Source organism: Danio rerio, chromosome 21 (genome assembly GCF_052040795.2).
Source record: "Danio rerio strain M-AB ecotype USA chromosome 21, GRCz13ab, whole genome shotgun sequence".
NCBI classification, from domain to species: Eukaryota; Metazoa; Chordata; class Actinopteri; order Cypriniformes; family Danionidae; genus Danio; species Danio rerio.
In genome coordinates, this window is record NC_141041.1 from 46090670 (window position 1) to 46106680 (window position 16011).

Here is a 16011-nt window from a genome sequence, read left to right on the forward strand (position 1 = left end):
TAAAATGAATGGAAACCTATGTAATGTACCCACTTTTCACAAAAACAAATGTGTGTGTGTGTGTGTGTGTGTAAACAAGGTGGTAAATGTAGTGTCATGCAATTATCTACCATAGTTTGGTTGAGGGCTTCCGAGTCCTGGTCCAGTCTCTCTTTGATTTGTCTGTGAAAGCTTTGGAGTTGTCGCTCACTAAGTGGCGTTCGATCATAGCCCTCCAACTCCAGGAAAGACGCCAAAGTCTTTACCTGGGTGTCTCTCTTTTTAATGTTCTGTGTGTGTCTATCTGCCTCCAACTGCAGACGACCTTTAAACAAACAGAAAAAAAATTTAAGAACGGCTCTAAGAAAGAATACGTTCATCTTAAATAAATGAGAAATAAAAATACAATAAGCTGATGAGCATGAGGTTTGAAATGGTCAGCAGGTTGCCATATATATCGTTATATATCGTTTGTGCTATTTACTCCTGGACAAGTACACAAGAATTTCTTATAGTTCTGCTGACTTCTATTAACCTGCTTAATGCTTTCAAAATCTGTAAACTATTTTAACATTCCAGGTAAAATCAAAAAGCATTTATATATTTATATACAAGTTATTAAAATGTTACCATAATTGCTCAAAGAAAGAAAAAAGTTTAAAAAAATTTGCTGCAAAGGTTTGTCAGCATAGATATATATACATTAGATGTCGCCTGGCCTATTATTGTCTATTAGACGGAATGCGTCAATAGTGCTGCCATCTTGCTACAGGGTAGCGCTCCTTTGAAATGAATGCGGGACCAAAGTACAGTGGAGGACTGTGGCCATCCAAAGCCAGAGATATACACATATATCTATGATCGGAAGTTTTCCTGGATGTTAGTATGTAATTTTTTTTTTTCTAATTACGAAAATTATAATTTTACATCACTTTTCTACATTGATGGATCACTTACCGCACGAGCATTCCTGACAAAAAGCTTGTTTGTGTGTACAGAAATGTACTATTCACCCTCCCTGTTAAATTTGATCTAATCATGTCCTGAAACACACCTCCTCTCCTGCTTTCACTTCTCATACTGACGGAGGGAGCGATTTGTTTGTGAATGAATCTCCGTTATGAACGACTCGTTCACTAGCCGACAATAATACAAGTTTCTGGCAGCGCAGCATCTAGTTTTCATATTTCTTTTGCATTGTTTGCTGATTTTATTCAACAAAACTAGCATAAGCCGAGTGTTTAGTACGAGTTGGAGCTGCTTTGCCTTAAGGTGAATGCAGTAAGTGACTGTTATCATCAATAACGTTACCTGATTAGCACAAAAGTTCAGAACATACAAAAACAGAAAAAAACTTAATATTACCTATGAAATGTTCTGCCTTTGTGCTTTGTTTTCTTTGTTTGCTCGTTACTACACCCGTCCACAGCGCTAAAGTCCTGCATCTTCACGTAATAACACTGTCTTGACTAGTGCGGTTGAATGACATTTGTCCTGGGAGCACTGTACCAATGTGGCGGCTCTATTAACGCATGCTCAGGGTCCCTATGCGATATCTAGTGTATATCTATGGTTTGTCAGTAGCCAAACGAATGTGTTTATAACAACCTTCACCCCAAAAGCGTTTTAGATATGGAAAATTTGTCTTTACTGTTTATTACACAGTTGAAGTCACATTTGTCCAGTTTAGAATTTGACGTATTCTAAGAAATACTTCTCATGGAATGTACTTGGTTGTCCATGTCAATTGAATATTGTACATTTCTACGTCTTATGATAACCACTTTGGGCAATTCAACTTATAATTAAATGTGCTGTAGAGATAAAGCCAATGGAATATGAACAGCCAAGGAAGTTTGATTACCTTGCTCCACTAGCAGCTCAGACTTGATGCGGTTCATCCTCTGGCACTCTCGACCAGCCCTTTCAAGCTCACGTTGGCACTCTACAAGTCTTTTTTCCTTCTCTTTCACGGTGCGCTGGTGATTCTGATACATGTCCTGTAGCTGATCATCTGAGCCCTGAAACACCTACAAATAGCAAAACAGAGTCAGAGCTAGCCTATTAACAAGTGATGTGACACAAGGCGTTGTATTGGGTCTTTCTGTTTTTGTCCTCTTACAGTAGGTGAAATTTTTATGAACAGTGTTAAGCAATGAAACAGTTTACTTTTCATTGTTGTGCAGAAAACTTCATAAAGGCCCTATCGTACATTTGGCAATGGCACCATGTGTTATTTGCTAGTTTTAGCCTAGTGCAGGTATCATTTACACATTTTGGCGGACACTATTTAAATAGCAAATGCATTTGCACTTGTTTGTGCGCCCAAGGCAGTGCTGGTCTGAAGAGGAAGCGTGTTAAGACGCATTGTTCGCACATTGCTGTTTTGCGTCAACTAAAATAGAAAGCTCCATTGACCAGCAAAAAGCGGGTATAATGTCAATAGTGCAGGGTTTTTATTTGTTATTTGAAGAGCATGCGAGTTCAAAACTTGTGCAGTCATTGCTCATTCAGAGGCTCATTTTATAGATGGTCTTTAATCATGCAAAGACGGTCTTTAACCCTTTTCTTGCTAGTGAAGCTTTCAGCAATCAGACTCTGTCAGGTTTAATGCATGTTATTCGCAAAACACACCCATAACTCATCAAGAAAACAAGAACAACCCTTTCAAACCATGTGCTGGACTCACAGACCATTTTCACCATTCCTAAAATAGCAAAAATTGACTCGGATGAGTGAAAGTTCACCAAACAATTTAGACCAGTGGTCACCAAACTTGTTCCTGGAAATGTCCTACAAATTTTAGCTCCTACCCTAATTAAACACACCTGAACAAGCTAATCAAGGTCTTTCTAGGTATACTTGAAACATCCAGGCAGGTGTGTTGAAGCAAGTTGGAGCTAAACCCTGCAGGGACACCGGCCCACCAGAACCGAGATTGGTGACCTCTGCTGTAGACTATTTAGAACCTCTATAATAACAATATATCATCAAGCAAAGGGAAAAGTTGTGAATCAAATTAAGACATGACTAAGGCCGTATTTATACTGCACAGTTCAAATGACTCAATTCCGATTTTTTTTTCTCCCATGTGGCACAAATCGGATTTTGCTCATGTACGTGTAAGCAGGAACAAATCACATGGATTCAGATTTACTCAAATCAGATTCAGGCCTTGTTTATATGTGGAAATTTATCCGATATGAACCGGATCTGTGTTTTCGTGTCTGCAGTGTAAGCAGGTAGATCGGATTTTCACCTGTTAATACGAGTTGCGCGTAAAAAAAAACGTAGCAAATGACAACAAGTCTGACACTTTCATTTTAGAACAGACTTCAGCAGAGCCGCAAACCTTGAATCTCATACACGAGGACTTAAACAGCTTTGATATTGTCATATAGCACAGGTCATGGTTTCCGCTACATTCATTCTTCCATGGCGGGGCGCCACGGCAAAATTGATACCCCCACGGCTACATTACAACTTCTCATTCAAACATTCAGTCGTGTTTTATTTAATAGCGAGTGATAATCGCACCAAAACATATTAAAAGGTAAGTAAATTATAACAGCGCAAATTTTTCTGTAATCGTAGTAGTGCTGTGCCTTATTCGTTTAACCCTTTAAGATTACGTGCTGCCTGACTGACTGACAGGTGCGTGATGCGTGAGGCCAGCAAACATGACGTATAGCCGTTTCACTTTACTTCAGGACGCATTAATGTCGCTCTGTAGGTCTATTAGAGACATTCATTAATAATCCTAGCACTTCAGCAGCGTTTATTTGAGAGCACACAAGAAGATCTGCATTTGAGTGGCCATGCAAGAATTTTTGTGCATGGGCAGAGGAAATCGGCATGCAAGCAAAGAGATTCTCATGCTCAAAGGCTATATTACATAAATGCGATCTCGACTTGTAAAACTGCGCTCATGACATTTGTCATTAACGCCACAGGTAGTTGGTAGATCTGTGTAAAAAAGGCCTGCCGCCACAGCTGGAAAAAATCCTAGAGGAAACACGGCAGGTATTTAAGCATGTTAACGTAGCATTTAACGCATGTTAGCGAGAGAGCGCAATGTCCGCCACGTAACCAATATATATATATAAAACTAGTGCATTCATCATGTGCATAAATCACGCCATGGACATTACATAAAGATGCCTAAAGGTTTAAAAAAAAGCCTATCTATTAAAAGGAGATGAGAACCTTTCTGTGATAAACTATAGTGAAACAGCTTGTCAAAAGCTGCGAACAGATTACATAAAGAAATAGAGAAAAGAGCACTCTTTATTATCAGCTGTCAGTCAGCGCTGCTCTTTTTTTCCAGGTCATTGCGCCTTTGCCATGTGCTGTGTAAATGCAGACGATCGGATACGAGCCACTTTTAAAAGATGATGTAAGCAGGTCAGCAAAAAAATTGGATACAGTCACAAAATCAGATTTGACCATCAAGATCTGCAGTGTAAAGGCAGCCTGAATGCTTCAACTATAAGGAAGAACTAACAGTTTATTTTGAACAGCAGACGTTCATTTGAAACTTGAGGATTTATAGAGTTATAATATGAAAACAGTTGATGGACCCCTTATTTTATCTTAACACAAAGTAAATTACAATAAAAAAACAAGCCACATGTTCCATCATCAAATCCAAACAAAAAAAAAGGCATTAGTAAATATACCAATAACAGCATTACTTAATATCCTATACAGGTTTCCTTGGGGTAATTCTTCTATGCTTACATATGATCTAGCAACTATGAATAATACTGAAAGTAATCAGTTCAGTTACCTGTTCCATCTTTTCCTCTAGCTCCCGGTTATCATCCTCCATCTGTTTCTTCCTACTGTCCAGAGCTTTGATGTCGTTGTCCAATTTCATCACTTTGCCGAGGCTGCTTTCTATGTCATTTAGTCGTCTCTGAAATGATGTAGAAGGTGTATTTGATGAGAATAGGTTTATGGGTAAATTTGATTGCGGTTTATCTATTGTTTTAATTGTCCTATAATATGAGGCTTCTTGCACCGATTATAGACTTAATTGGGTAAAAGATCCAGAAATTTGGAGATCCAGAGTTTGGACCACGTCAGGCATTTAAAGGATTACTTATGCACATCACCTTAAAAAAACAGAGGAGAATGGCCCTGAAGCACACAGCAAAAGGTAAGAGATGACAGCGGTCTGTGCTATCTGGGGCCGCATAGTGATCATGCATGTATTGTTTTCACTTCTGCGCCATTGAAACACCGCGATTCATTCAACAACTGTTTGATATGTGAATATAATTCAGTAAAAAGAATGTTAGAACTGTATGAGCACCGGCAAGAGCTTTCATTTGAGCTGTAACTTGTACATGTGTCATATGAAAAATATGAAAATGAACCCATGTAAAATACCTAGCTCGGGTATCCAAAAAACTGTGTATTTAAGTGTAAATAACTTTTGTACAATAGTATAAAAAACCAAAGTGATGCATATGTGCATAAAATATAGACTCTACGCTTTCAAACGAAACATCGCAAGGGGGTCTGGTGCAATGCTAGCCCGGTACCGGGTCCACGGAGTTTAACTGGTTTTGCAAGTACTGTACATGCCAACTAATTCTCATTAGATTGTAAGTAGACTGTTAGCCTGGGGTTAGGGTTAATGTAAGTTACTACTAATACTCAAACAGACCATCAAAAATAAAGTGTTACCCAAACACTATAAATCAGACCCCTGGCCTTTTCTCACTGTTGATTTTAAATCATTAACAAACATTAACTAATAAGACATTAAGTTTTAACTATTGTACATTATAATGCTTTTGCAATTTCATTTGGTTAAAACATTTGTTTACTCTGAAGATTTAAATATCTAATATATAAATCATTTCCCAGAGATGGGTTGCGGCTGGAAGGGCATCCGCTGTGTAAAAACTTGCTGGATAAGTTGGCGGTTCATTCCGCTGTGGCGACCCCAGATAAATAAAGTAACTAAGCCGACAAGAAAATGTATGTATGTATTTAAATCAATGAATAAAAAGGAAAGCCTCAACTCTAAAATTCCACAGTAAATTCCCCTCATGCTATATCTTCTAGAACAACATAAAGACTGATTTCATAAATTCCAATTAGATTTTACCTCCAGAGGGTCAATCTGACCCTCGATGCGATTGACACTCTCTTTGGAGGAAGCTAGCTGAGTTTCTTTGGTGGAAAGCAGCTCTCGAATCTCTTGGGCTTTATCTTTGTTCTGTTTCAGGTACTTGAGCTCCATCTGGCAGGATTTAACAGTGTTGGTCTGCTTCTGCCTCAGCGTCCGCAAGGTCTCCAGCACCTTAATGTACCTTTAACCAAAGCATATGTAAGCATTTTCAAGCATTCATCTGTGATGGCAGCTTAATTGAAGTGAATAAATTCCTAATACAGGGCAAAGCAACCTATTAACAATACATTTCACGCGGTAGGTTTTAACATGTAGTTTTTAAATTTAAGTTAGGCTTGTCATAAATATAATTACGAACATCATTTTAAAGGCATAAACAGTGATGTAACACAAATAATTCTAGGTTTTAATTCTAATAAAGTAATTAGCAAATGAACTTTTTCAACAAAATAGCCGAGCTTATAATTAGCTATTAATAAATATCATAAGAAACTTATTTATTGGTGAAGTTATTTACAAAACTCAAAATACAGAATGTCACCATGCTAAAGACATGTAAAATAGCTAAATACACCATTTGAAATCTTTGTTTAAAGCATAAAAAAAATTAATATTTTTATTTGATGAATAAAAATGTTTCTTGTAGGCCTACATTATGTATTTTTTTATAAAGTAACGACAATAAAAACAGAAATAAAAATAATTCTATATATATATATATATATATATATATATATATATATATATATATATATATATATTACTATTGATTAGGTTAACTATGCAGGTTTGGGTAATTAGGCAAGTTATTGTATAATGATGGTTTGTTCTGTAGATTATCGAGAAAAAAAATAGCTTAAAGGGGCTAATAATATTGTCCCTAAAATGGTGTTTAAAAAATCTAAAACTGCTTTTATTCTAGCTGAAATAAAACAAATAAGACTTTTTCCAGAAGAAAAAATATTATCAGACATACTGTGAAAATTTCCTTGGTCTATTAAACATCATTTGAAAAATATTAAAAAAAAAAAAAAAGAAAAGAAAAAAAAATGTGAAGGGGGCTAATAATTCTGACTTCAACTGTATATATATATATATATATATATATATATATATATATATATCGGCTATCTGCCTCCAAGTCTGAAGAGTTCTCGGTTATTGATATCGGCTAAAAAATCCATCTGGTGCATCACTAAACAATAGAAAAAAAATCTTTACTCTTGACTGATTATTTATTATTGCTTTAAAGTGGTGATCTGAATTCATCTTATGTATTCAGGATTATTTACACTATTAAAGTGTTGTGCGATCATGATCATGCATGGGGCAGTAGCTTCTGTAAGAAATGAGTTAAAAATACCTTGTGGCTGAGAAAATTTCATCAAACTTCTGCTTGAGGGCTTTCCCTTCACTGAGAGGCCAGTTGGACTCTTCTTGGTGGCAAAAGATGACATGGTTGAGAACAGCTCTGGAGACGCCCAGGGAAGAGATCATCTCACGGTCTATCTCAGCACATTTAGAGCTCAGGCTTACTTTCTCACCATGCCTGATGTCAAGAGAGGTCAAGATACATTCATGTCAAACATGTGCTGTATGCTGAAATTCATGCTGAGTATGCTGAAACTCAGCTTCACCCCCCCCCCCCATCTCACGCATATGGTCATTTCAATGTTTGAATGTTCTAGATTAACCAAACTGACTTTAACTATCATGTTTGATATCATTTGAAATGTCTCAGTGCGATTGGTACAATGGTCTCATTCTCTCAGAAATAGAAATAATCAAAACAATAAATAAACAATAAATATATAACTTCAGGCATCTTTTGAACCACTGTGAAGGGTGTGACTTTTCCACTAAGTGTGAATGCCTTTTGTTATTCACACCCCCTTCCTTGAGGGAATTCTTGGATTATTTAAGGTAAGGTTTGAGAAAGGCTCAGGGCGATTCTGCCTAACCAGATCAGCCCATAACATGGCTTGCTCCATGTTATGTATATTTTTGAAGTCAGGTATGCATCTTTTTTTAATCTTGGATTTGTCTTTAATAATTTGATGTTTTGTATTGATCGTTTATGAATTAACTGACTGAATTTGGCATAATACATTTACCTGACTAATAAATTATGTTTTGAATTATTCAAACCTCGTGTTATTATCACTGATAAATGTTGTTGTCCATAGCACTACAAACATGTTTTACTTTATAAAACATGTTAGACGGAGCAGTGTGGCACGCTATACAATGTTGTTAGAGATCCGACTAACAAATTGGCATTATTTCAAGTATACTTAGACTGTAAAAGACCAACTATTTAGAACAACAAAATATTGTTGAAACTAATTTAAATGTGGATATTTAGGCCTTCATCTACAAACGTATAATCCTGCGCGATTATTATTAAAATACTTTGTCTTGAATTAGTAGATAACAGATCTATGGGGACCACATAAAAACCTCCTAAATTGAGTAAGTAGGGTTCTGCCTTTTTAGGAGAGTGGTTAATCGCCTTTGTTTAATGACCAAGACTGACAAGCTTGTATTAAGAGATTGTATACCCGGCCGGTGCAAGACTCGGGATGCTATAGGAATCTGAGTAAATGAGAATAAGGTATAATAATAAATCAAAAGAATATTCAATCATAATCTAAAATAATGTGAATGGAAACAAAATGTTTTATAATTGGAGTCAGATAAAACGAGGATAAATAGATTAATATTCTAAACCACCTCATACTAAAATTGGAGTCAGATATAAGTTAAGTTTAATATAAATCAACATTGTGCACTGGAAAGACCGAACATGCAGTGAACCTTCATCCACCAGTGGATACCGTCATTGGACCAACTGGGTGGACCCTACAACATTAAACATCTTTCTAACAAAATAAAAGCCTTATGAAGCTCAAACAATGGTATGGTAGTGCATGAGAGCAATGTAACTTACTTTATTCTCGTAATGACGCCCTCAAGCGTTTTGAATTCTGTTTTCTTGCCTTTCTGTGTGCACTGCATAGATCTTTGCACAGCCACAGCATCTCCATTCACATCTCTAAACTGGAGTCTGATCTGTGCCCGTACATCAGTCTCATGAGCATCCTACAACAAACCAACATTACTGTTGACACTGTGTAAGAAGAAAGGTCCATATTAACTTGAACAAAGTTTGACTGCATTTAATTTACACTGTTAAGTATATGCAGTAACACGTTTATTTAATTTCTGTAATCATATTCCTGGTATGTATTGTCATCAATACATACTAAATCCATTTTTTGGGGGAGTCAACTATTATTTGCCCTGTTCAATACATCTAGCAATATATTGAATAAAATATTTATATTTAGACTAGTTCCTATAATGCACAGTATAATCCAATGTTTGCAGGGACATGAAAAGTACATGTTCAGAACTCAGAAATTGTATACAATAAGTCGTTTCTGTCAATGACTTACTTTGGGATCATGGACAAAAGTGTTTCCTTTACTTCCTGGTGGAAAGTCTCCTGATGTGATGTACTTGAGACACTCAATGATGGTCTGCAAAAATACAAAGAATTAGTTTTAATGTGCTACACTTTTAACAATTTTTTAATTGATTATTTGTTGCTTTTACATTTTAGCAGCGATAAAATACAATGTTTAATTAAATAATGCATAAGATTCCATGAGTGTATCGTAATGCTGCTTCACATCTTGAAGGTAAACACCTTGACATATCTCTAGCTTGTGAAGACAAATAACCAGGGCTTAAAGTGAATAGAGGCGGAGTGGTTAGTGCTGTCGCCTTATAGCAAGAAGGTCGCTGGGTCGAGCCTCGGCTGAGTCAGTTGGCGTTTCTGTGTGGAGTTTGTATGTTCTCCCCGCGTTCGGGTGGGTTTCCTTCAAGTGCTCCGGTATTTTCTTCTTTTTTATATATTTCCCAAATGATGTTTAACAGAGCAAGGAAATTTTCACAGTAAGTCTGATAATATTTTTTTCTTCTGGAGAAAGTCTTATTTGTTCTATTTCGTCTAAAATAAAAGCAGTTTTTAATTTTCTAAACACCATTTTAAGAGCAAAATTTTTAGCCCCTTTAGGCTATTTTTTCTGATAGTATACAGAACAAACCATCGTTATACAATACCTTGCTTAATTACCCTAACATGCCTAATTAACCTAGTTAAGCCTTTAAATGTCATTTTAAGCTGTATAGAAGTGTCTTAAAAAATATCTATTTTCTGTCATCATGGCAAAGATAATTAACCTAGTTAAGCCTTTAAATGTCACTTTAAGCTGAATACTAGTACCTTGAAAAATATCTAGTACAATATTATTTACTGTCATCATGGCAAAATGACAATAAAAATAAATAAAGTAAAATAAATCAGTTATCAGAAATGAGTAATTAAAAATATTATGTTTGGAAATGTGTTCAAAAATCTTCTCTCCGTTAAACAGAAACTATATATACATTATAGTTGAAGTCAGAATTATTAGCCCCCCTGTTTATTTTCTTCCCCAATTTCTGTTTAACAGAGATATTATCATACATACATATATATATATATATATATATATATATATATATATATATATATATATATATATTATATATATATATATATATATATATATATATATATATATATATATATATATATGTATATATATGATTTCCCTATATATTATTTGCAAAAAATACTTTTCTGAAATTATATTTTTAAAGAGAAAGTCCAAATGTGTGATTGTAATATCCACTTTACCTCAATTCTCACATGCACCAAACCCTCCGAATGACAGAAATCAATATACACACCGTTTTGCCAGCTCCATTAGGTCCCACAAGCACCGTGAGAGGGCTGAAGAAGGAGATCACTTGTTTATCTTTATCCTCCACTCCAAAACTCCTCACTCCCAGAATACTCATCTTCTCAATCTTTGACATTTTGGACCAGTGATTTAACTTCGAGCTAAAATGAAATATCAACCACAATTCACGATTTAATAACCAGAATAACACAATTATAATTGGGGTAAAGTTGGTTTTATATTTTCACATTCGTTCATGTAACTGTCTCTATATTGATTTGAATATTCGATACTAATTTGAATATTCGGTCAGAATTAGCATGAAGGTATGACTTTAAAACAACATTAGCACTATCTGACTGACTGTAAGTATAGAGGTAAAGTTGGTTTTATATTCGGTTATTCAGACATTCTCCTTAATAATATGATTTGAGAAAAGTATTCTTTACAAATTCTAAATAGGAAAATCATATTAGCATCAATGATTATCAAAGTACAACCATGTTTACAGTCAGTCAGATAGTGCTAATGTTGTTTTAAAGTCATACTTGCATGCTAATTCTGACCGAATATTCAAATTAGGGTGGTAAAAACAATATAGAGACAGTTACATGAACGAATGTGAAAATATAAAACCAACTTTAACGTTACCTCAATACTGTAAACATGGTTGTAAGTTACTTTGATAATCATTGATGCTAATATGATTTCCCTATTTAGAATTTGGACAGAATACTTTTCTCAAATCATATTATTAAGGAGAATATCTGAATATAAAACCAACTTTACCTCTATACAGATATTATATGATCACTGACATCATGAGAAGTGATTAGACTGTAACTTACAATCAGTATGAAAAGGGGTATACTTATATTCGTAACACACTCATTTTATAAAGTGCAGTTGAGCAAGCAAATCAATACATATATAAACGCGGATGCAAAACACCTTTACATTTTCTTAGAGTAACGTTAACTCACAAAAACGAAATGAAGCAAGTTTCCCTTGAACTCAAGCTTACAGGACTTACATGAACCCAGACGTGTGTTTCCCGCGTCGGCGCACTGACGTGCTTCCGCATACAACTTCTTGACGAAAGGCATCTAGAAACTACAAATCCCAGAATTCAGTAAAAAAAAACAAAAAAAACTTACACTGCTTTTGTGCTCTGTGATTCGACATTTCAACAACGAGTAGTCTACGTGACGTAATTATTTTATTAATATGTATTACTAATTTTAAATAATAGTAATTAATTTAAATAAAAAAGTGGTTCCATTTATAATTAACGTTAGGGCAAAAACATACTGAAACTGATTTCACTCATTTCCCGTATTTTAGATCTACGGTTCATTTTCACTATAAAAGTGCCTTTGAGACATCAAAAAAAGTTAGAATTTTTTTTTTAAATTTAACCACATTACTTTTATCATGACCATAGGCTGTAAGAAATGAATGTTGGTCAAGCTCCTGCACTTTTTGCAAATAATCTGCAAACAGAAAAAACAGTAAACAATCCTCAAATTCTGTCAACCCTGTCATGGACAAATTCAAAGTAGTATAAGTATATTTTCATTGCAGTGTATTTATGAAATGTATATTTTCAGAAAGGTAATGTGTCCTGTTACTTGTTTCATATTGCAAGAGTGCCCTCATGTGGTGTACTTGAGAGCTGCAGACATGTACATAGACATTACCGTTTTTTTAATTGTTTACACACAATTACTTGAACTTCAGACACAATGACTACAACATGTAACTGATGCACCAACCCCCTGAACCAATCCTGTTAAACTACAAGCACAATTCCTGCTTTACACCCATTGCAGGTTTGAAACACTTTTTTTTCAAAGCACTACACACAATTAATTCTCTGTATTTGGCATAATTTTCATGCAGAAAATCTTTTGTGTTTCACAAGGAACTTGTATGTCAAAATTGTAAAGTCAGTTGCCCTACTTTGCATACTAGCTCATCACATAGGTAAACAGCTGTCACACAGAATTGCAATTTAGAAATCAGAGCTCATCTGGTTCATAACTGGTTCACTGCCCACCCATGTTTTTTTAGTTGTTTATATTCCTCCATATTCTCCATTCCTTAAACCTATTGAGGAATTTTTTTTCTGCCTGTGGATGGACAGAGCATGACTGAAATACGCTTTATTTTTTATTTTTAAAGTTTTTCCCAATTGTTTATACACATTTATTGAAAGCATGTCTCATATTGTCAGAACTCTACATACAAATCAAAACACAGACACACACACACATTGAGCAAAACCCTTCAATTCTCCTGCAAAATGAATCTTTAGATTTAAAACCATGTGATTCTTCTGAAAATGGTATTTTGTTTTCAAATGACACACACAGGCCATCACATGAATAGAGTATTAGAAGATTAAGAAGAACCAGTTGATCACTCATGTGCTTAATGTAAAACACACTTCTTCTGACCATTCATCATAATGACTTACTGTAAGCCTTTTTTGTTCAGTGTTACACTTACTACAGACAGTACAGGCCTACATAAATGCATTGTAAAATATTTTAGAATATTGTTTTTACACAAAACACACAAATACACGGTAACAAATATATTTTACTGTATTTTTCCCACAAAAACAGTGTACACAGTGTTCATCCCAACCAACACAAAGTTGCACATAACGTGATCAACATATACCATCAACAGAAGGATTTACAGAATACAGTTTTATTTGGTTTTACTTTCTTTAAACACGTAGAAGTTATTTTCGACCCTTTCAGAAGAAGATTTATTGCTTGTAATAATACCTAAATATTTAATGGTTTGCTTGAACTTAATTCCACAAACATCTGAGACATTAGAAAGATGAATAGTCAAAATTTCATTTTTTTTTTTCAGCATTCGAAAATAATTGTAATGCCTGTGATATTTGAGGGACTCGTTTTATTTTTATTATGTAAAAAGATACATGCATCAGATATTATTAAAAAGTGTGATAAACTACTTGAATACCTTCAACATTTGAGCAGTTTACCACATAAAGATTAAGAAGCTCTGCAATTACCAGAAAAAGATGAAATAGGACACCCTTGCCTGATTCCTCTACCAATTACAACACGTGGAGAAGTTCTTTGAGACAAAGACAAATTACTAATGTCTTTATACAGTCAAAACAGTTTTCACAAATTTTTGACCAAAGCTGGCCTACAGTCTATGTGAATGTACAACACCCTTTAAAATCATAAAATCACAGTAGAGTGATTTAATGTAAATATTTTTCAAAAATATTTGTGAATTGTAAAAATATAAATGAAATTATGGGTAAAATCTCACCCGTAGTAAGTCAGTTTAGCCTATATGAATGTACTACACACTTTAAAATCCTAAAATTACAATACAGTAATTTACTGTAAATATTTTTCTTCAATATTTGTGTACTGTCAAATTATCAATAAAAATATGGGTAAAATCTTACTTGTAGTGAGTCAGTGAGGTCTCTGTGATTGATCATACAATTACAGTAGGGTGATTTACTGTAAATATTTTTCTCCAATAATTGTGTACTGTAAAAATATGAATGAAAATATGGGTAAAATCTAAACCGTATATTAAGTCAGTTCAGCCTATAGGAATGTACTACATCATTTATAATCATAAAAGTACAGTAGGGTGATTTACTGTAAAAAATTCATCAATATTTGTGTACTGTAAAATTATGAATGAAAATAATGGTAAAATCTCAGCTGTAATAAGTCGGTCTAGCCTACATGAATGTACTACACCCTTCGAAATCATAAAAGTACAGTAGGGCGATTTACTGTAAAAAATTTCTTCAATAATTGTGTACTGTAATAATATGAATGAAAATATGGGTAGAATTTCACCTGTAGTAAGTCAGTCTAGCCTATATGAATGCACTACACCTTTTAAAATCATAACATTACAATAGGGTGATTTACTGTAAACATTTCTCGAACAATTGTGTACTGTAATATTATAGATAAAAAATATGGGTAATTTTTCACCTCTAGTAAGTCCGTCTGGCCTGTATGAATGTACTACACCCTTTTAAGTCATACAATTACAGTAGGGTGATTTACTGTAAACATTTGTCTTCAATATCTGTGTATTGTGAATTTATGGATGAAAATATGAGTAAAATTTCCCCTGTAGTAAGTCAGTTTGGCCTGTGTGAATGTATTACACCCTTTAAAATTATAAAATTACAGTAGGGTGACTTACTGTAAACATTTGTTTTCAATATTTGCATACTGTATATTTATATGAATAGAAATATGAATAAAACTGAAGTGCAGTAAAGTCTGTCTGGCCTTTGGTAATGTGCTACACCCTTTAAAATCATAACATAACAGTAGGATGATTTACTTTACATTTACTGTTAAATATTTTTCTAGATTATTTGCACATGTATTTGCATATTTATATAAATATAAAATATGATTAAATCTCACTTGTAAGCCAGTCTGGCATGTGGAGATATTTTTTTTCCAAAGTAGTAATGTACTGTACATATATTAATGGAAATATTTGGAAAATCTCTCCTGTAGTAAGTCAGTTTAGTCTCTAGGAATGTGAGCACACTTTAGAATGAGAATCTTACATCTAGGTGAACTACTGTAAATATTTTATGTGCTTCCTTATAAAAGTATTTTGTATTTTCAAAATACAGTATTTTATTTTGATGCATTTCTGGCTGCTGTATTTTGTACCATGGAAGAAAAGCTGGATCCCCCCCTGGGGGCTGGCTGCAGTGCAAGTCATAAAGCTAGCCTCCTTGTGTTAATGAACAAGACTAGAGCCCAAATAAAAAAATTATAACACTTGCAATAAAATGTCCCGAAAGATGGTTTTGGTCAATTAAGGCACTGGTTATGGTGCTGATATTGGTACAAGTGTTCAGTTTTTGCAATGAGTGTGTTTTCAGCCAGTTATTTATGGCTTCAAAAAGAGGCGTGTCATCTTGATTGACAGTTGGAATGGACAGCGTCTATAAACAGATCGTCGAAGCTTCGGAAGGATATTGAAGTGTTATTATTCCATTTGCGTGTTATTTTACCATGATAAAATAAGTTAAGCAGTAAA

General features: G+C 34.4%; 2 protein-coding genes across 3 annotated transcripts in view; both read right to left on the minus strand.

The window, feature by feature from the left end:
* rad50 (RAD50 homolog, double strand break repair protein) overlaps window positions 1–11986 on the minus strand; it is a 49318-nt gene extending 37332 nt beyond the window's left edge. Inside the window, exons 1-9 of one of the 2 annotated variants that reach the window (XM_087301870.1) lie at window positions 11951–11986; window positions 10925–11078; window positions 9583–9666; window positions 9075–9226; window positions 7488–7673; window positions 6101–6305; window positions 4769–4897; window positions 1844–2009; window positions 111–304 (exon numbers count right to left, since the gene is read on the minus strand). In XM_087301870.1, the coding sequence (XP_087157996.1) occupies window positions 111–304; window positions 1844–2009; window positions 4769–4897; window positions 6101–6305; window positions 7488–7673; window positions 9075–9226; window positions 9583–9666; window positions 10925–11053 (1245 nt within the window). In that variant the 5' untranslated portion in view covers window positions 11054–11078; window positions 11951–11986. Of the gene's footprint in view, window positions 1–110; window positions 305–1843; window positions 2010–4768; window positions 4898–6100; window positions 6306–7487; window positions 7674–9074; window positions 9227–9582; window positions 9667–10924; window positions 11079–11900 lie in introns of both variants that reach the window. The other variant, XM_087301869.1, reaches the window with a different exon arrangement.
* The window catches only part of pcyt1bb (phosphate cytidylyltransferase 1B, choline b), a 658357-nt gene that overhangs the window by 610286 nt on the left and 32060 nt on the right, over window positions 1–16011 (minus strand). The window lies entirely within an intron of this gene.